At 31.9% G+C, this 23,303-nt stretch overlaps 2 protein-coding genes across 2 annotated transcripts; both read right to left on the bottom strand.

Annotated features, from left to right (window-relative positions):
* Window positions 1-556: 556 nt before the first annotated feature.
* LOC146923217 (protein SMAX1-LIKE 6-like) lies at window positions 557-5,948 on the bottom strand. The gene is made up of 3 exons (XM_085715916.1): window positions 4,527-5,948; window positions 3,443-3,686; window positions 557-2,604 (listed from the first exon to the last, which is right to left on the bottom strand). Exons 1-3 carry the CDS (start codon window positions 5,687-5,689, stop codon window positions 739-741), a joined length of 3,273 nt encoding a protein of 1,090 aa, XP_085572042.1. The 5' UTR covers window positions 5,690-5,948; the 3' UTR covers window positions 557-738.
* A 10,351-nt stretch (window positions 5,949-16,299) lies between these two features.
* On the bottom strand, window positions 16,300-22,461 carry LOC146923216 (phosphoinositide phospholipase C 1-like). Its single transcript, XM_085715909.1, has 9 exons — window positions 22,025-22,461; window positions 21,231-21,427; window positions 20,781-20,916; window positions 20,493-20,699; window positions 20,025-20,215; window positions 19,554-19,671; window positions 18,898-19,038; window positions 18,686-18,772; window positions 16,300-16,683 (listed from the first exon to the last, which is right to left on the bottom strand). The coding sequence occupies exons 1-9, from the start codon at window positions 22,373-22,375 to the stop codon at window positions 16,384-16,386; spliced, it is 1,728 nt and encodes a 575-aa protein (XP_085572035.1). The 5' UTR covers window positions 22,376-22,461; the 3' UTR covers window positions 16,300-16,383.
* Between the last annotated feature and the right edge of the window lie 842 nt (window positions 22,462-23,303).

Raw genomic sequence — 23,303 nt, 5'->3', positions numbered from 1 at the left:
GACTAGAACAAATATCAACCATCCGGAATAAGTAAATATTTTTTAGGTACAATAATGTATAATACTTATCGGAATAAGTAAATATTTTTTTAGGTACAATAATGTATAACACTTCCAAACTACAGGAATGATTTGTGAACACAAATCACAACAACCACACTGTATAACAATACGGTTTCTATATCTTTTTTAATTTTTTTATTAATATTAATATTTTCACTCACCTCTGTAACAGAACATCCCATTTTCCTTCTTGTATTTGCCTGGTGAACAACTCTTGTTTAGTCACAACTCTAAATAAAAAAAATATTTGAACACACATAAATAGAAAAAATTAGAAAAGAAATAAATTAATCATATCATTTTTTACTTTTATCTTTTAATTTTTCTTATTTATGTGTGTGCCTAAATATTTTTTATTTTTGTTTTGTGACCAAGACTTACTCTTGTTAGGTGTCCAATAATCGTGTTCAAATAGCAAACCTCTGCAAACAAATATATTAGAGCACAATAACGTATAAAGAAATATACAGAGAAAAGACATGTTAACTAGGTATTATACCAGAGAAAACTACACATTCTTTTATCATCATAAAACTTACAACACGATGATCAGCACAACAAAAAATCATTGATTGATAATCTGAACAATGCTACCAACTAGGCAACTAACATATGTTATATCTAAAAGCTACATTTTACAAGTAATTACAATAATACTAAATAGTAAGCAAAAATTTACTTCAAGTTAATGCTAGCTGGAAGGCATAGTCCAAGATCAGGTTCTTCTACAAAAATAGACTCACAATTAACTAGTCTCACAACATATTTAGTTACAGTGTGGAATTTCTGCTGAGCTTCAATGAAGCCTTTGCCAAGTACACTTTCAACCCAATCCTCCACTGCATTTTTCTTGTCTGCTAGCCAAGCAGCTGCAAGTATCTGTGCCATAACCTCGTAATCAATTTCCAACTGAAACTCTGAACCAAATGTCTTTTCAAATTGTATACTAATGCTTTTTAGTAATTGTTCAGCAAGCGCATCAAAATTGAATGGCTTGAAAACCACTTTTTCATCCATTTTATCGCAGAAGTCACTAAACCAGGAGTCTGAGTTTTCCATTACAAAATCAAGTTCATGGTCATTGTCGTCCATACCTTCTTCACCCTCGTCTAGAGGCATATTTAAATCCAGACAGGACATCGATGTCTCGCAAACCTGTTTTTGCATCTTGCTTGCTGCTCCCTCTTTGAAGTCACTAGTATCAGCTCGTTTTCTTTTACTCATGAATGATGGTTTGGAAAACCCTTTCCTCCGCACAATCTTGACATTTGTACTAAAGCTTCTTTTGGCATCCTCAGATGTATCTCCAAGTAGTAATTGCATTTGACATCTTTTGGCTTCAAGGATTGTTTCTTCAGAAAACAAGTTACCTTCCACCAAAGTAGAAGAGCCGTTACCTTTACAGACAGACGAGGATAAAAGAAAGATTGCATTGTTGATGCTTATTTCCCTTCCACGTGAGTCTGGAAATTTACCTCTTCTTATTGCCTGCAGCAAACTACTCTGCACCAGAAAATCAGCTTTATCTACATTTTCTAGAAAGACAACGGAATGAGGATTTTTACTCAACTCCCCAGCAATATAGTCCACAACTGTTTTCCTTATAAACAAGTCATAACATAATGACTTTTGGCATTCGAAAATCGAGTTCAGTGGGTAAAGCCCGTCTTGGAAGCCGAGATCCAAAGAGATGATGCTTTCTGTATTTCCAAATATAGTCTCTGCAAGTGCCGAAGCAATTTTCTTTTTTCCAATTCTATCTGGTCCTAGGAAAGCAAACCATATGTCTGCTCTACCATGCAAGTCTCTGCTCTTCCCTTCACTGGATTTATGAAGGGACAGAGTTCGGTTGATATCACATATCGCCTGATTCTGCCAGCCAACCTTTTCAAAGAGAAGTTTATTAAGAGACTTGAAATCTACTGAATCAAATTTTGTTGCCCTGTTTGAAGCAGGGAAGGAGGATCTAGCAATCTTGTGTGATGTATTTCCATTGACAGCAACAGAATCAGCTGAAGTAGACTCTGGAAAGTGCTCAAAATGCTTTATTTTATCTTGAAATTCTGAAGTATCTGGCTTGTGAGCAATTGGTGTTGATGTATATAACGTTCCCAATCCTAAATCTGTGGTCACAGGAATAAGGGATGAAGATGATTTGTTTTCCAGTACACTCATATTGGCCATACGTGAAGGGGCGAGCCAAGGAGTCGTCATGTCATTTTGTTGAGTCTCTGTAACTTTCGGCACATGATCAGTTCTAACATTGACACTAACTGTACCAGTATGTACTGGAGTAGGTGGTAAATGTTTTGATGGAAAAGTACCATGCAACTCTTTAGGCATGTAGGAAAATGGTCTAGAACATTGGAGTTCATTAAGTGACGAATCTTTACTGCTGCTTTCGTTAAAACCTGAACCAAACCGTAAAACTTCAAGTGATGGGACATGAGACCTTGCTTGATGAAGACGTTGACAAATATCATTCCATTTCTTTTGAAATCCCAATATCTTATCATTCAAGCTTGTATTTTCTTCATTTGCCTGCAGATGTTAAGAGTTATAAAGATATAAACTCAAGAAACAAAATCTTACGGTTCTTCGTGAGAAAAATAGAACTCCAAATCATTTTATAGGTTAACATTCTAGAATAACTTGCAGCTGTTTTAAGAGTTATAAAGAAAATATATGATTTTCTTGTGTCCCAATACTGATAGCAAAAAAGTTATTTCAGCAACTGCAGATTTATATGGTATAACCAAAACGAATATTGGTCACTATACTAGTGGATGTTGAATATGCTATCTAGCTTTAAATTTTAGAAAGGCCTAATCCATGTCCATTATTTGATAGCACATGTTTGATATAAATCTAAATTTGATCATTGTAAGCCCATAGGCTCAACAAAAGAATATTCACAGGGAGAAAATAAAAAAGAGAAACATTATGCTTTTATTTGGATTTTACAAGCGAATCATCAAATTTCCACCCTTTTTATTGATTGAAGGTTTTTGTTACCTTATTTGGCTTCTTTAAAGTGAATGAGTCACTTAGGAGGGTAAAATAACCTAGCTATTGATTCTAAAATCAATAATTGGCATATAAACTTCATAGTTTGTCAAACACGCATGCATATGATCACAATCTCAACCATTGATTTCCAAATAAATGACTATAATTACTTACTTGACACTCTAAAGTGACTTCTCTCTTTAGGGCAGCCAAATTACTTTAACCAGTTGCACACACTTCCAAATTAATGAATATTGAAGTAGATTAGCACAATAATTGCCCCCACCATGTTGCACACATTATGTGTATGCATGTGAATGCCAAGTATGCACAAGACAAGAATATCTAAGATTTGGCGATCATAACAAACCTTTGCCACATCAAGTCCTCCATGTGTATCCACATCAACAACCTTTTTAAACCAAGGCAAGCTTGTTGAGTAATTTGATGCCGGAGTAGCAGGATCTACCTTCAAAGCATCAGCAACTTCTTGTTCATACTTTTCATTGCATTTGTCACAGCGAGTAAATGATACATTTGTAGAGCTAATGGGACTTTTGCTTTCAGGAGGTGTAGAAAAGAATCCACCAAATGGAACAAAGGACCCCATCAAACTGTAAGTTTATCATGAGCATGGAACTGTGAGATACAATTGGTACAATAGTCAGAAGCTAAAGTGCACACAGTAAGAGAGACTTGTAACTTAAAAGCACCGTATACGAAAATAAAGTATATCGTAGCCAATATGTATGTATATAACAACAGACGAATGAATTTTTGGGCTCACAATAAGAGTTTGAAAAAAGAAAACTTTCTAACAATCTATGCTTAAAATCACAACTTTGACAATGCCAGCAAGTAGTACGTTAAATTACAAGGACTAACTTTCATTTTACTATAAAAAAAAAAAAAAAAAAGTAAAAACATAATAGAGGTTTGAATTGAGTAGGTGTTCATAAAAATTCCACTTCTACCAAACAACCCTTCTAAAAAAGCAAGAGGGAAAGATTAATAAGGAAGACAGAAGTCAGCAGAGAGCAACCAAAAATAGCAAAAACCCATAACATTTGGCACAAATTAACAAACACAACCAAGTCACAATCATATTCATTAATTTCTCTATGATCTCACTTACCATTCCAAACATGCATTGCCTTAAATACATGATGATTCTGAAATGTTCTTATAAATGTATATTGATATATGTGTGCATATATGAACCTACAAGAGGCCTGCATAGTACCTATGTATACACTTCAACCAAAATCAGGACAAGTACAAACCACAACCAATAGACATCTATACACTTCAATTCAATATGTCTGGTGTCTAACATGTGTACATGGTCGCATGTGATTACATTTAATCACTTTCAACTTCTTAAATTATTATCAGCATCTACGTGTCAGTGTTGTGTCTGGTGTCCGAGCCTATGCTTCATAGATAGAACTAACCTGGATTTAGAGTAGAGTCCTTCCATTGAAGGAGTAGCAGATGTCACAGTAACCAAATGCAAATCCCAATCCTTTTCCACACCCGGAAACAACCTCAAAAACTTCGAATAAGCCTCCGACGTTTCAGCCACACCCATCAACCAAACCTTCTCACCATAAACCTCCAACAATCTCCCCAACTCCGACACAATAAACCTAACACCTCCACCATCCACATCATCCCCAACCAAAACCTCAATATCTCCAAACCCAACAACAACACCAGCACCCATACATTTCTCCACCTCACACCCCACTTCCTTAAACCTCAAACCCATCTTCTCCTCACTCCCACCATCCTTAACAAACTCAACAATCTCCTTTTCAACACACACAACACTCAAACCAGACATCCCAGGTGGAAACAAACCACCACCTAATCCCTTTTGTAACAACTCAACAAAATTCCTAAAAGCATCTTTTGCATAAACACCCATCAACAAAGGATTCATCTTTTTACCTTTCATTGCTATAACCTCAGCTATTCTTCTTGAATTCTCATCAACCCCTAAAGGAAAAGGAGTTAAACCGGTTCGACCCGGTTCAAGATTACAGAGAAAAACCGGCGGAGAGGATAAAAACCGGGTTGATGATTGAACCGGTGGTTGAAGTAAAGCGAGTTTAACATCACAACTACGAAAACCAGCTTCAGAAAAAACACGGTTCACTATAGGATCATCAAGAATCGATAAAACGAAGTGTTTTAGTTCAACTTTCAACAAAGACGACGTCGTTCCGTTTTGGTTATAGAAATGAAAACTCTCCGGCGACCGGCGTTGATTTGCCTGCGACCGTTTGATCGCTGCCATGAGAGAATTCGAAACCGGCGGTTCTTCTACCGGAGATGGTTTTGACGACGGGAGACGGTCGAGGGATACGCCGACGGAGAGCTCGAGTGCTCGGAGGTGGAGACGGTGCGAGAATGACGGGAATCTAACGGCGGTTCGAGCTCGGCAGATGGCGTCACGGAGGGATGAAGATGGGAGGGAGAGTAAGGCGGAGATGGTGTGGAGGGAGGTTGTTTGTGCGTGGCTGCGACGGCGTGCGACGGATACTGCGTCGTCGAGGGCACGCGCCGCTTCGTCGGTTAGGAATTGACGAGCGGAGCTTACCGGCGTCGGCATCGCCGGCAACCATATATAAAATAAATAAATAAATAAATAATACTATAGTAGATAATAGCAATAATAGTAATAATATATTCTATTATGGCATATGATATGATACTATAGTATTGAATTGAATATTGATATATGTATATGTGTATGTAAGGTACCAGGTTTTGGGGTTTGGATTTTAGTGAAGAGATGATGATGATGATTGAAGAAATAAAATAGTGTGAGGGTTTATTTAGTTTGGGTTTTACTTTACTTTGTTCATCATAGTGTGGAATATTATTGGAGTGATTATTTATCAAGCTATGACAACAAGAGGAAAAGAGGGAGAAAAGACTCAAGAGTGACTCTCTATTTTTGGTTGGTCTTAGTGATGATGGTATCCTCTTGTCATCAACTACACGCATTCATGTAGTCAGTTGATCGGTGATAGTTTGATTGAGATCGGATAATTTAGATTTTAAATTTGATAATTTTAATTTGAAAAAAGTTAAGATTAACTTATTTTATAGATTGTTTGATTTAGATCAGACGTTCGAAGATGTTCTGGTCGGTGAGGGAGAGTAGTTAGTGACAGTTGGAAATTCAATTTGGTTTTGGGATGCATTTTTTCTTCTTTTTAATGATGGTGGTGATGTGGCAGATTAGATTATGATGTGTTTTTTGACATTTGTATTTATTTGTGTGTGTTTTATTTCTGGGGTTGATATTATGGTAGGATGGATGATTAGTTTGAGTGGTGTGGGACCATTTACTTTGGCTATTCATAAACAAACAGATGGTGGGTATAGATTCTTTCAATGTGGAAGGGAAATAAGTGAGTGAATTCCCTGTTATGTTTCCTATTACATTGCCTTTCTTTAGTACCCTTTCTGACTACTCCACATAGCCTTTATGTACATCCTTTTGCAAGTATATTTTGTAGAATATATTGTCCATCACTCTTGAGTGTGACAATTTTTTATAATTACATTAGTTTGTTTTTTATTTTTAACAATTTTTTTTAGGGTGACAAGTTTACGTGTAACTAGGGGTGTTCAAATCCAAACCGATCCAAAATAAAACCGCAAACCGATCCAAAAAAACCAAAAACCGCAAAAAACCGAATATTTTTGGATGTCTTTGGATGTTGTTTTGGAAAAACCGCTATGATCGGATCGGATTTCGGATTGCCTTTTCAAAACCGAACCGAACTAAACCGAACCGCAAAAACAAATTTTTATACTTATTTATTATTTTATTAGTATTATATATTGCATTAATATATTTCTTATTGGTATTTAATCTTATATATTGCATTAATTTAAACTATATTATTACTACTTCATCTATTTCAAATATAATCAATCATTTTCATTGTGTAATGTTAACTTTTTTAATAAATTTGTGTCATATTTTGTATCAAACCTATTATTTTACGGTGTATGAGTAATATTAATATTAATAAAAAAATTACATGTTGCACTTTGGATATCCAAAAACCAATCCAAATTAAACCGCATATATTTGGATCGGATCGGTTCGGATTTTTTTAATGTAATCATCCAAACCGAACCGAACCGCACGTGATTTTTATTTTGGATCAGTTGATTTTTTACCTCAAAACCGATCCAAACCGAACCGCGAACACCCCTACGTGTAACCCTCGGTGATTTTAAGTTCGACGACTTTAGTAACTTTGTCTTTATCTTTCTTCTAATTAAGAATTCTCTTTCATCAAAATAATTTATTTTAATTACTCATCTATCATTCTCTTTCGTCTAAAATCACTAAAATGTAAAGTCACTCAAATATTTTCCCAAGTTTACCTTGTGTCATGTCTCAGCACTCTAATTTTTTCTTTATAAAAAGGTTTTGCGTAACTTTTTATCATATTCCCTTTTGTATTACACATGTTATGAATATGAATTACAATCCTTTAAACTTAACTTTGGAGATGAGTAGATCACTTAGTTGAGTTAAGAGATTAAAAAAGATAAGAAGTAAATATCTAACGTTCAAATCATGACAATGAAAAATAAAATACTAAATATTAACTAATATACTAACGTGTCATTCACAACTTTCGTCATGTATTCTTTTGTAACATAATTTAAAAACTAGATATGTCATACTATATGTGTTGAATGAAATTTAGAGAACATTTTACATTAATAAGGTTATTTTTTATACAGTAATATTAATATTAATATTATATTTTGTTCCAAACAAAAACATATACATTAATATCAATGTTATATATTTTTTTTTGACAAAAACAAAACGATATTCATTCATTCAAATCGATAGAATACATCAGATACAAACATCGCTAAAAACGTAAAGGGTGAACCTACGAACAAACTCACAGCACCCAAGTTAATAGCATAAAACGGCAAAATGCCTACAAATAATATGATAAAACCTAAGTCACCGAAATTCACATGCTTCCGGATCTGCAACGTTGATGCCCAAATCATTGGTTGAATTTGTAATTGACTGATGTCGATCTTTCAATACATGCTTCCGGATCTGCAACGTTGATGCCCAAATCATTGGTTGAATTTGTAATTGACTGATGTCGATCTTTCAATAGGAACTAAACAAACACCGCGACAAGACGCGAAATCAAACGCCGCACAAGACGACGAACAACACAACGCCGCACTTAGACGACGAAATCACAAAAAAAATACAAAAGAAAAAACTTAATATATGTGAAAACCACTTATTTAAATTGAAAGAAAAGGGAAAAAAAGATGTAGAGGGGTGATTCTAGGTCAAAAAATGACCTAAAACCACCCCTCCTCGATGAACAAAGGAGAAAGAAAGTTTAGAGAGAAGTTGGAGTTTCTCTCACTAGAAAACTAGAGCCGGCTATAGTGACAATTCATCAATGTTATATTTTGTCCAAAAAATAAAAAAAATTAATGTTAGGGTTTGAAGGAGAAAATTCCTTACGCAACCACCTCACCCTTTTATAGGGTTTAGAGAGAATGACGTATAATGTCTTTTTCATCCGTTTAAAATCGTGCCACTCCATCGATTTTTTCTGCCTCTCAATCATCATCACTATGCCACATTTCTACCTTCATCTCCATTTCGATTTGCATCCCAAATCACCGTCAATCCCAACTCATTTACACCCATAAATCACTTTTATCCGCAAATTACATTCAACTCCAAATTACTTCCGGCTTTAATCGCCTTCACCCGAAACCCATCCATTTACAGCGTCGTTCGCTTTCCCATGAAATGTGTCATGACCACCGGTTTGTGGTTTCCCTCATTGTACTTTGACATTGATATCAATTCCTCCATGCCTCGTTCAAGCGTTCCTCTGACAGATCATCCATTGCCTCCTTTGTATCTCGTTGTTATGGCTATCATCTCAAGTGAAAAAGACATATAACCGGCCCCCTTGAAAGCCACCACGGGATACTCTATCTTCATCGGATTTGAGATTCAAAGTCTTTGTGGTTGTTTTATTTGTTTCATTGTTATGTTTCTTTTTCTGATTTTAGTATTACTTAATTTGCTTCAAGTTTGCACCTTATACATGTTTGCTAAAATGCTTGAGAAGGACTCACTTCAAAGGTACTCTTTTTCTAGTAGGGGGTTTATGGCGTCTATCACTAAATTCAAGGTACTTTCAATTACACAAATGTGTTGTCAATATGTGGCAGAATTGACCATATAAGAGATCGCAAATAATCAATTTGTGAGAATGCAAATATCTTTTTTCGAAGTTGGATGTGAATCTCGTTTTATTATTGACTTATGGTCATATGAGTAAGAATTTAGCTTGGTTGTTAGGATTTGAATTTTGTTTTGCCATTGCATTAATGTCTTTTGAAAGTTTAATACGCACCCTTAGCATCTATTTAACTATCTTAATAAATTCCTAATATATAGACGGGAAATGTCGCAACCTATGATCTTTTTGATTGCATTGTTGCTATTTTAGCATTTCAACGGATGAAGCTTTTTTCAATGAATGGAGCTTATTTCCTATAAAAATAAATTATAAGTAGTGTTATACTTTAACAAATACACCCTCCGGTCACTAATATAAGCAAAAATCAACTTTTTAGATACATTTAATTAATGATGTATGTGGTCTTTATTATATGTTACATACATCATTAATTGAATGTATCTAAAAAAGGAATTTTTGCTTATATTAGTGACCGGAGGGTGTAAGTGAGAGTATATGTACTCACCAAAAATATGAGTTTTTCCTAAAAAAAACATGAGAGGTTTTCAATATTTTATTTATTTATTTATTTTTAGATTCTTTATTTTTTAAAGTGAATAAGTGGGGAATTCGGGGTTCAAACAGATACCCCTGCATATATAATGTAATGTTTATACCAATTAAACTAAGATCACGAGGACTTAAATATGTTTATTTAGAAGTAGAAGAAAATACTATATTTAAATAGTTTTGCTCAATTTTAAATAATTTTTATTATAGTTTTTTAAATATGATAATATCTACATTAGTGTGAACCGTATATTTTGTAAATAAATAAAAAAACTTAATAGTAAGTCAACGACACTTAATGTATTTAATCTTTTTTATGAATTAAATACATTCATTTTAGTTGATTGATCCATGTTAGTGGAGATGATAGAATTGATCTTCAAGATTAATGGGTCCAACTCAATCATAAACTGTATCCTGAAAATGAAAAGTAAGGTGATTTACATTGATTTTCTTTGATCAAATATTTGTTAGTGCTTGTCTTGTCTGTCTGTCTGTCTCGGTGGTTGAGCTTAAACGGACTTATGCCGTGCCCACTTAATCAAATAGGTTAAAAGATATCACTTTCTCACTTTTGAGTCTACAAGGACCTTTTTGTTCTGGCGCGTGCTAGCGTGCGCGAGCAATTTATGTCTCGCAGGTGCGCAAGTGAAATAATGCTATCACAGCCGTTGGATTGTGATAGTGTACGTGTTCTTTGTTACACCTGATTTTCCTCTCACAAACCACTTATGACCCCACTCTAAACCGAGTCACCGCTTGTAGCTGCTTTTTTCCTTATTCTCAGCAGACACACAGATACACAACCATATTGGCATGATCTTTGTTCCTTTGAAATATTATAGAAGTTTTTAGATCTAAAAAGCCCCTTTCACAGTTTTTAGTTTTTTTTTGTGTTTAAATTGTTTGTTCTTTGATGTTTCCTTTTTATCAAATACTCCCTCCGTCCCTATATGTAAACCCCCTTTGTCTTTTTCACATTTCTTAAGAAAAGTTGTTAGTATAATTAATGTGTCTATTTTGTGTGTTAATATTACCAAACTGTCCTTTGTCCTTTGTTTGTATGTGTATTGAATTTGACTTTACATATTTCAAAACAAGTTAGTAGTATTAATTAGGGGTATGTTTAGGAAAAAATAATAATAAATACATCTAGTAATTTGAAAAGGAGTTTACATTTAGGGACAAAAATAAAATCAAATGGGTGGTTACATATAGGGACGGAGGGAGTAGCAATTATGGGTGTTTGCGATTTGGTTTAGTTCGGTTTTGAGATTAAAAATTATCTGAACCGCAAAATAAATAAGTATGTGGTTTTGTTTGGTTGGTTGACTTTTACAATAAAATTCAAACCAAGTCAATGTGGTTTGGATTGGATCGGTTGATGCGATTTTTTTAGATAACATTTTTTTTTGTTTCGAACTTTAAAATCAAATTAAAACACAACATATTTTCAGCAATGTTTTAAATATCATCCAATATTACAATTTTTCTTCATCGAATAGTGTTCTGAACTACGTAAACCAAATTAAAACGTGCAGAAAAAGTAATCATATTTTGTGAAAAACACAAAAGACTAATTTTTTTATCATTCTCTAAAAGTTCAAGTAGCACATCATAAATACATTTTATAGAAAAAGCAAAGAAGAAAATTAACAAGAGAAAAAAATTATTTTATTAAAGTTTCCATTGAATTTCTACGAGTATTTGGTATAGGTGATATATATTTAATTAGTGTTTTTCTTATATTGCGGTTTGGTTTGGTTGGTAAAATTAAAACCGTAAACCGAACCAAACCATGCGGTTGAGTAAAAACATTATCTGAATACATCTGAACCATATACTGTTCTTTGTTGTTTCGATTTGGATTGGTTCGGTTTGCGGTTTTTCTTTTCGGTTGGTTTGGTTTTGAACACCCCTAATAGCAATGATAATGAATGACAACAATAGTTGAGTAGATTATCTACTTACATTATATGAAAGTTGAAGTATAGCAAAATTTCATAATCGTCCTCTTTAAAACTCGTGATCTCTTTAATTTTATGTGCATAATGGTCATTTTGCAAAATTTAATTTAATTGTTTTAATATTTTTTTAAATTAATTAAGGATAATGATCATTGTAACAAATTTCCTCGGATAACTATGAAATTAATTAATTTGTAATTGTTTTAATTTTATTTAAAATTAATCATGGATAATGGTCATCACAAATGTAACAAATTTCCACGGATAGCTATGAAATTAATTAATATGTTAAAAAAAATTATGGATGTCATCACAACTCTAACAAATTTTCACGGATAACTATGTAATCAATTTATTTGTTTTTTAAAAAATGACTTAAAAACAAATATTATGGAACTATACACGGATATAACAAATTTCCACGCATCTTTGTTTTCTGGTATGCAAAACTAATAAGTATTTAGAATACTTTTAAAACATTATTTGTTTTTTAATTAAAAACAAAAAGGTGTAGCCAATTTTTTCTCACAAAAAAAAAAAAAATACTAACTTGCACTTCACAGATAAGTTGATATAACAAATTTCCACTAATATTTGTTTTTTGGATGCAAAATTAATAAGTCTTTAGAATACTTTTAAATTTAGAATATTATCTGTTTTTTAATCTACTATCAATATATAAAAAATTAGTTAAAAAACAATATATAAAAATCAAAATCCAACAAAATTTCATAATTGTCCTTCATAAAAGTCAATATATTATCATGATAATTACGTACAACTATCTTTTCCAGTTCCACACAACTGATTTAAATATCTACTTTTACTGCTAATAAGCTTTCTCATATCGGTATACATAAAATTTGATTTTGGAGATATAAGCGTAAAAATTCTACAATCAGCGGTGTAAATATTTAACGGTATTTTGGAGAAACAATACCGTGATGTTGATATTTTGAAAATAGTTGCGAGTTTTATAAATTTTATCATATCGACTATCACATATCGTTAAATAAAAAATTTCTTTTGAATATATAAGCTTATAAAATCATCATCGAGTGTGATGCAAATATTTATCGGTGTTTTAAATATAAAATAAAAAGTTATTTAATAGAAACACTATATTGATGTTGATATTTTGAAAATGGTCGCGAGCTTTCAAAATTTTATGATATCAATTTTCTCATATATGTACATAAAAATTTATTTATGTATATATAAACACATAAAATCTGCAACGGTTGAGGTGCAAACATTGAACTGTATTTTGCATATAAAATAAAAAGTTATTCAATAGAAAGACTTTATTAATGTTTATATTTTCACAACATTAATAAGTTTCCACAATTTTATCATATCAACTTTCTCATATATTTAGATAAAAAAAATTATGCAGATAAAACACATAAAATCTGCAACGGATGCGGTGAAAACATTGAACAGTGTTTTACATATAAAATAAAAAGTTATTTAATAAAAACACTACATTAATGTTGATGTTTTGAAAATAGTCATGAGTTTTCAAAATTTTATCATATCGATTTTGTCATATACGTACATAAAAAATTATTTATGCATACATATGCACATAAAATCTGCAATAGGTGTCAAACATTGAACGATATTTTGCATATAAAATAAAAACTTATTCAATAGTAGCACTATATTCATGTTTATAATTTGACAATACTAATGAGTTTCCACATTTTTATCATATCAACTTTCTCGTATATTTACATAAAAATTTATTTCTGCAGATAAAACGCATAAAATCTACAACGGGTGCGATGCAAACATTGAACGGTGTTTTGAATATAAAATAAAAAGTTATTTACTAGAAACATTACATTTTTTTTTATAAGCAAGAGTCCAATGACATAAAAAGGGATAGAAGACAGTCCAATAGAGTTGGAATGTCTTGCAGATTCCAGTCTATGTCAGATGCTCATAAATATATTATCAAAAAAAGAAAAAAATAAATACAAAAAAGAATTGGGGGGACATAAACCTAACTCAGTAAATCCGCACAAAGTGTAGGCCAACCCAATCGGGTGATACAATGAAATAAAAACAACACCGATGAATGTCTAACGCGAGTTCCCTCAAAGAAAGAAACATTGCATTAATTTTGATATTTTAAAAATAATCACGAGTTCCCTAAAAAAAATCATGAGTTTTAAAAAAAATTAGTTTATTGACTTTCTCAAACATATATATATATATATAAAAATTTATTTTCACGTACATATGAAAATAAAATGCACAAAATACGCGATTCAAATATTTAACATATTTTTCTATATATAAGGAAAAAAATATTCAATATAAACATTATATTAATGTTGATAGTTTTCGTTTAATATTTTTAAACATTTAACGATATTAACATGTATCCTTCAAAAAAAAACTATATTAACATGTAATTATTTTTTATATGATTGCCACAATATTAAGTGACCCGAGTCTATCACTAGTTTTTTTATAATTTGAGTTGAAGCATATGTTGGTACCCTGGTTTCATTCATTCATTCATTTCATACTATCATATTTACGAGAGTACTCGAGAAAATAAGAATGACAGGGGGAGAAGGAATTGAAAAAAAACATGAAACAAGAGAAAATATCTAAATAAAAAACTACGAGAATGAATTATACATGGCACCGCACCATCAATATGTTGAAATTTGAAATTTAAGGTTTTTTTTAATTCAAATTGAAATTGAAGATATCATATTCTGAATTTTAGTCATCATAAATTTTAAATTCAAAGATAAAAGGAAAGGAAAGGAATAGAAAGAAAACATGGGGGAACCAAAAAACTGTAAATGAATGCAATGGGGATGAAGAATTGAAGATGGCAGAGGTGGATGGTTTTTATGGCCGCTGGACATCTGTTAGAAAGAAAGAAGGATGGGGTTAGAGATGAGAGAGAATGAGAAAATTTGTGAATGAAATAAAATAGTATTCAGTGTTGTTGGTGCACTTTAATAATCATATAGTTTCACAATCCAATGGCTAGAATCTTTTTAATTCACTCACTCGCGGTGGGAGACCTATCATGCTCTCCCACCCTAGCCTGAGCCTTTTGGGCTTCCTATTTTTACCCGAAACTCACCCTTTTGTCTTTTGCTATTATTTCTTCACTAAAATGCCATTTCAGTCAACTTTAATTTTCTTAAAAAATATAATATATATGATTAATAATTATAAGACGTAATACTCAAAAACATGGATATTACAGGGGGATGTGTAATTTGATTGAGCTAAGAAAATTAAGGAGGTTTGGTTAAAGAGTTAATTAAAGGTTCAATGGTTTGAATCTTAGTAATTGAGAAAATACTAACGCAAGGATTAACATTTGTATTTAATAAATGGATATGATAAAAAAAAGAAAGACTTGCTACGATTCATGAAGAAAAAGTTCAAACTCATTGTTTAAAGAATAAAAGTGTTTCAAGGATCGAAGAACCAAACAAGGCTTGTGGCAAATGGTTTACTCAAGTTGAGGGGATTGATTACAAAGAGATTATCTTATTTGTGGTATATCATTGTTCCATAAAGGTATTTATATCAATTATCAATCAATACAATTTTGAGTTGGAATAAATGGATATGAAAACATTTTTCTTACATGATGGAGACCTTGAAGAGACAATTTACTTGAAGCTACGGTGGGTCTTTTGAAGAAATATTTGTATCAGTTGAAACAAAGTTCAAAGTAATGGTATCGTTGGTTTGGTGATCAGTTTTGTTCGAAGACCAGTTTTGTGAGAAACATGTATGACAATTTTGTTTACATAATGAAGAGGGATGAGAAATCATTCTTTACTTAATTCTATATATGGATGATATATTCGATATATTCCGTATTAGTACCCAATATCGTACTTGTACCTATGTATCATGGATATGAGCAAACACGATCAATTTCCCCCCTGCAAATGGGTGAGATTAAAAAAATTTGCTCTTTCATTATTCTTGGTCACTGGTCATATATGGAAGAAATTAGTTTCAAAGAATTAAGATTTTGATTTTTTTAATGTCTTTTTGCCTTATGAAAATTGCATGTGTATCTTTAACATGTATTTGGTCCCAGTGCTGATCTCAAAATATGAATGTAGAATGTTTTAATTCATCATCAATTTGATTTTACTATCCTTATTTTAACATTTGAATGAACTTAATTTACTTCTAAGAAAGAAGCTTAAATATTAAAATAAATTTTTTTAATAAGAAAATATATACTAAAATACTTAAATGACTTATAAGGATTTTTATTTGAAATCTCAAAGCTAAAAATTTCTACCATCTAAACTCTGTCACTTTTTATTCATAGTCTCTTCATCTCTACGTACCTCTTTCTATGTACCTCAGTCATTAAAGATAGTTCATATTCATGAATGTACAACAAACATTGACAAATTGTACTCATTATTTATATTTACATGTGTTTTATATCCTTCATAATACAAACACAAACAAATGCACTACTAGTGATTAGAAAATCGAAATTGGATTAAAAGCCTAACATGCTTATAAAGTTCACCTTTGCGGTTACATAAACGAACACAACGAATGCCTTCTCTTAGCTCTGATACAGGTAAACATGTTTGTCCAGCAAAATCATGTTGTCCAGAAAAGTCACGTTCAATAACTTTAATGTGTAATAGGGCCAATTCTGGATAAGTTAATGGAAAGTTTAGCTCCTCATTCCAAACTGGGACCCACTCATCTTCCTTGGTCCTAGTTACTTTGGTGTCCGTATCAACTGGAACACCATGGATACCAACCTGCACAATATTGACACGTTATAATTGAGGAATTTTATCTTAGCATCCAAAAGTTTTTTTTTTTTTTTTTTTTTTTTGAGAGAATCTTAGCATCCAAAAGTTGATAACATATTTAATACCGAACTAAAATGTACTATTTGTAGTTATTGATAGCTATTGATTTGATTTAGATTTTAATAAAAAAAAACAAAATCATATCTACCATAAGTAAATACGGTTTTAGACAACAAAATTGTTGATAACATTTCCCTTCAATTTTCATGTTTGTGGGGTTTACTCATAGTATAATTTTGGCTTAATTAATGATTTGGTCCCTTAAGTTATTTGTTGGTTACATTTTGGTCCCATAAGTTATTAACGTTACAATTTGGTCCCTTAAGTTATTTGTTGGTTACATTTTGGTCCCATAAGTTATTAACGTTACAATTTGGTCCCTTAACTTATTTTTTGGTTTCGTTTTGGTCCCTTAACTTATTTGTTGGTTTCGTTTTGGTCCCATAAGTTATTAGAGTTAAGGGAGTAGTTTGGGACCAAAACGAAACCAACAAATAAGTTAAGGGACCAAAACGAAACCAAAAAATAAGTTAAGGGACCAAATTGTAACGTAATAACTTAATTGTAACGTTAATAACTTATGGGACCAAAATGTAACCAACAAATAACTTAAGGGACCAAATCATTAATTAAGCCTATAATTTTTGTAGAGTAAATGTAAATTTTTATTTTATTTGTTGTACTTGAAAGAAACAAGTGTAGGGCACGTCAAAATAATGACTTCACAATTATACAGGGGTGGGAAGGTCAGGCCAGACTTTGATAAACATGAGCCTCACATATGAAATTTTTTATAAGCTCGAGCCTGGCCTAGACCTATCATAGGCCGTTTTTCTTGGTCTGACCTGACCTATTTAAAAGTCTGGACTGGCCTGAAAGCCTACTTTCAGGCATACTTTATATTAAGGTCATCAAATAGTTCATTTGACCTACTAAATAGGCTAAACAGGCCTTAAAGCCTACTTAAAAGCCTATTTCACTACAAGTAAATTTTAACTAGAGTAAAGCCTACTTAAAAGCCTATAACAACAAAACATGTTAAAGGACTAATAGATAGAGAAAAATGTGTTTATATTTTTAATGTATGCAATTATTTTAATATAAAAAACATTTTTTAATAAATAGGTATTAATAGGCCGGCCTATTAGGCTTAACAGACTTTTCTGAAAGCCTAAGTCTGACCTATTTAACTAAACATACACCCTCCGGTCACAAATATAAGCAAAAATTCATTTTTTAGGTTCATTCAATAAATGATGCATGTGGACTATTAAATAGACCACATACATCATTTATTGAATGAACCTAAAAAGTGAATTTTTGCTTATATTTGTGACCGGAGGGTGTACTTTCTAAAAAGTCTAAGCCTAGGCCTATCCACTAAACATGCTAGGCCAGGTCAGGCCAGGCCAAAACAGGCCAGGTCGTAGGCCCCTGTAGGCCGACCTGGCCTATTCCCAACCCTAATTATATCAATGTGTCATTTATTTCAAATATATTTACGGTACATATTTTAGCACAACTATATCAATGACTTCACAATTATGTTATAATATCAGCAATTGCATAAATATTTGAAATAATTTGTGGTGTTTGGATAATCAGTATAATCTATCATGATAAGCGTTAATGTATAAGTTATTTTTATAACAAAAAACAATTAATAAAGTTAAATTGTTTTCTATATAAGCTCTAAGATATTTTCATAGGCAATCTTGAGGAGTTTACGAAAATAGGCTAAAAATATGTTATAAACATATTACAAGATATTTTCATAAGTTCCATCATAACAAGATATTTTCATAATTCCTTCAAAAAAAAAAAGAAAAGATATTTTCATAAGTTCCATCATATAGTCTCATAAGTACTTAAATCAGTGAATAATCTTAAATAAATCAATCTAAACATATCCTTAAATCATTCCAATCACAATCAAAAGTATAATTACCTGTACACGAAAATCAGGCGGAGAATAAAAATCAAAGTGTGTTTGGCCAAATTCAGATTGCCACCCTTCACCCATGTATACGTGAACCTGTTTTATTTTTTTTTTTTTTTTTATATTAGATATACTTGGCTTCAGTATATAAAGTAAGATGGAAAATAATTTTTGTAGTATCAATTCTAAATTTGAATTATAAGTAACCACATTCCCTTTACCTGAAGAGTTTTCTTTGGTCGGTATACTCTAGGATCATACATCTTATTATTGTTCAATAAGATGTCAGGTTTCTTAACATACCCACATCCACCATTGGCTTTGAACATTCCTTCCATAAATTGAAGATAATGCCCATGTCCCTTTAAGTAAAACAAAATTATAATAATTAATATTGCCAATTAATAAATAAGAAATGGAAAATGCGAAGTAATGTCCTAGTGACACTAGTTAACATGACCTGCAAAAAAATCCTCAAACTTTATTTATTTCTATTCCCAAATTTATAAATAAATAGGAAAGCAGACATCAAAGTGCATAACATACGAACAATTGCATGGATGAAAAGGTCTTAGGATGATGCATGAGTGTGAAATTCCGCCATATGTGATTATGAAAATAGTTTTCTTAGGATGCAAGTTGTTATAATAGGATGTTTTAATGTTGTTTTTGATCATGTTACATTCTTAGTTTTAGGTAATTATTTAGTTTTTGTCCTAATTTACTTCTTATATTTAATTATAAGTTGACCTTTTGGAAGTTATTATAAAACAAAATGAAATATATTCATAAGAGTAGCATAGCATGCTCTTCAAGTGTATTAATACTTTCCCTTCTCTTCTCTCAATTGTCAAATAAATGGAAAGTGAAATCTAACCTGCATATTAAATGCTACCATTTGAGCTCCATGCATCCATCCATTCATAGGATCATAATTGGAGGAATCCACACGTGAACCCTTTGGATATATTCTAAGCAAATTCCTTTGGGTGAATCTAAAGCATGGAATGGAATAATATTCGTGTTGTAACAATTAATTAACAATAGGGTACAGAAAATAGAGCAACATGTGTAGTCATAGTAAAAGTAGCCAAACAATTCTTGCATATATGGTAAGCAAATTTTGATGTAGTGTACTTATACAAGGATGGAATGATGAAACCCAATACAAGCTTGAAGTATGATGAAACCTTAATTGGTATTTTGGGTTAGAGTCTTATGAGTGAAAAAAGTAGTTGTTAAGAGAGTTTTGCACTCTTATGAGTTGATTAACTACATTAAAAATAATTGAGGTTCAATAAGATTTTGAATCTAGATAAAAAAAAAAAAAAAACACATTCAAAATCACCTGACAATATCATTCCCATGAGTTTTGGCGATTTCTTCAAGAACTTGTTCGCTCAAGCTAAGACGCCTAACTTGATCATGTTCCATCAACCAATGTTCTACACTGCCTTTTGGCTTCCCAGCATGTATAGAAATCAAATTTCTATATCCAAGAGTCTCATCCTCCTCCTCACTTTCATCACCCAATTCATCCTAATTAATTGCAAAAAATATTAATTAAGCTATTCAAAAACCCCAGCTGATTCAAGATATATATAGGACCATTTGTTACACTTTTTAAAAAAAAAAAAAATCCTTTGTTTTTTAAATTAAAAAGCACATTTTGAAGTACATATTTATAGGAAAATGAGAATCTAAAAATTGCTTCAAAATCTCTAAAAATTAATCCCTAAATTATTTATCAAATTCACTTTTTTAAAAATCCTTAACAAACAAGCCCATAAGCAAAGTGAAATTAAATTATTTTAACCTCATCATTGACTCTAGATCCATCATCTTTGTCCTCAAGCAACTCAACTTCTTCCTCTTGTATCTTTTGGCTTTGACTTTCAGGAGACTCCGGTGGTTTTGTTGAAATCAGAATTTTCCCCTTCAACGATTCTGGTGAAGGGAATTTCTTCATTTGATGTGAATAATTTGGACGAAACAACATACCTCTAAATATATCATCCACCATCTGCATTATAAATATTAATTTGTTACTTTAATTTTAGACTATGATATATAGTGGCATAATTAATGCAAAAAATTTACAAACTTTGGCGACTTTGCGTTGAAGAGGTGGAGTTATATGGTCTTCAAAAGTTATTATAACAGGATACTTTGAGGCATCAAATGCATTGTCCCTAATGGCATTCAAACAATCTCTAAGTTTCACTGAAGAAGTCAGAGTCCTACAGCTCAAAAATAAGTCAATTAGTTTAATTTATATATAAAGCTGAAAGTTGGAATGCACAAGAAATCAACAATGTGCTACAATATTGGACTTAAACTAATATGCTATTGAAAACCTATGAAGCACGGATACCGGACACGAAACGGACACTGACACGTCGACACGGCTAAATTTTTTTAAAAACTGCATAATTTGGTGTAATTATATGTGTTGGTGTCGTGTCGGCGGTGTCGGATACGACACGTGTCTAACACGGGGACACGCCTTATCCGAAAAGTATTTGTGCTTCATAGTTGAAAACTAAACTTATACCCTCCATGACGAACTTCCACATCATCTTCTCTAGAATTTGGCCACAAATCCAACTCAATTACTCTAACTCCTTTTTTCAGAGCTTTTATTATTGGGATAGTACTGCTTTCACTGCTCAATTGATTTCCAGTTAAGTAGGAGTTGTGCCCTGTGTACAAAAAATAATGAGCCAATGGAGCATTCATATCTTGATGCACCTGAAATAAAAAAATCAAATATATAATTGTAATTGTTAAGGATTTAGTGGAACCAAAAGATATATGTATGTTTTTGGCTCTATTTGGTAAAAAGTCATATACTCCCTCCGGTCCTATTTATAAGAGAAACTTGAGTCAACAAAAATTGATGTATCTGGTTAAAAATTCAGTCAAGATACATCGAGTTTTGTTGACCTAACTTTTGCTTATAAATAGGACCGGAGGGAGTATAATTTTGATAAATTAGTTGATAGCACATGAGTTTACAACTGTCATGTTAGTTATAGTAGATAAACTAGCCGAATAAATTTGTAGTATTTGATAAAGTTAGCAGTTGAACTAACAGATAGATATAAAATGATATAAAAAAAATGATAATAAGTTATGAAGCACGGACACTCCTCGTATTAGGTGTGGTGTGTCCTGGTGTCGGACATGTGTCGTGTCCGACACCGACTCGACACCGTCACCTATAATTACACTGAATTATGTGATTTTCTCAAATTATTAGCGGTGTCGTCGTGTCATTGTCCATGTCGTGTATGTGTTCGTATCCGTGCTTCATAGATAATAAGGATAAACTGGCAGAAAATTTACCTGATCACCTATGGGGCCATTTAGGTCACCAAAGAGATAACGAAAGAAGGCATCAAAATGAAGACCTCTTCTTTGAAATATATTGAGATGTTTTAAACTGTGGAAAACATCTTGAGCATGTTTTTGGGTAGCTTCACCACCCTTTTCTCCTTGAAAATCAACTAAAAAGTAGTACAATTCATCCATGGTCATGGTACCATTTTTTGCATACCTATTAAAAATATTGTTGATTTCTTCTGGTGGTTCAGCCACCTTGAGCTTAAACATTCTATTGAAACAAAAACAGACTTGGAAGTGTTGTTTAATCGATTTGTTCCTAGAGGTTTTACTAAAACCAAATTTTGTTGCCATTGTTGTGTTTGATTAATGATGTCTCTTGAGGGGGAGACAACACTAGGAGAGAATAAAAATTGTTGTGTTTTAAGATTATCAGGAGTGGCTTGTATTATGTCTTTATATTGGTTTTATATTGTGTCACAAAACAAACACTATTGGGTTAGTGAGTTGATATTTTGGCGGATGAACCGAATGGATAAACTCTGATATAAATATTGGATTTTTATATTATGCTTAACTCATTCTTACAAAACCGCGTTGTTAGATGGTGTCATTCTTTATAAACTATTTTAGACATTATCTCTTTTCAATGTGGAACTTGTGTTTTTCCCAATAGCTTGGAACTCAAGCGAGAATTTATACTATAACCATGTTCCTAAGGAAGGTAAATAAAAAGCTGAAAGTAATTTGTTTTTGTTAACTATATTATCTATGTAAAGAAGAAAGAGATTGCTTGAGTTTGTGTGTTGGTACTCTTTTTGATGTTACAGTTCAATGAGGAATAACTCTGGTAACTGATTTCAAGTCATATATATCAAAAGACTTTAATTTGTCCCTTAGAATTAGATGAAAGTAGAATCATATAATTATCTACTTAAAGTAAGGAATATTCAATGTGATGTGCTGGTAAAGTTAAGTGGAAAAGAAGCATTCATGTTTAGTGGAAAGGATAAAAAATGATGTGAAATATAAGGTTGCAGATTGGATGCATCTTTTTAACTAAGAATTTTTCAAATAAAGTAAGTATCTAGCTTTTAAATCATGAAAAACAACTTGCAGAGATTAATTATTTCAACTTAATCTATACTAAAAACTATTAATTAGAATACTCATTATTATTGCAAGATGGATTCAACTTTTTGTTTTTTACAAGTAGTTGTGAAAAAACTTAAACCAAATTGATCCACACACATAAGTAAAAGGATCCAAAAACTTATTGCAA

This window comes from Medicago sativa, chromosome 5 (assembly GCF_051527215.1).
Source record: "Medicago sativa cultivar Bolivia chromosome 5, Bolivia_mono, whole genome shotgun sequence".
Classification (NCBI taxonomy): domain Eukaryota; kingdom Viridiplantae; phylum Streptophyta; class Magnoliopsida; order Fabales; family Fabaceae; genus Medicago; species Medicago sativa.
This window is presented reverse-complemented; position numbering and strand designations above follow the sequence as displayed.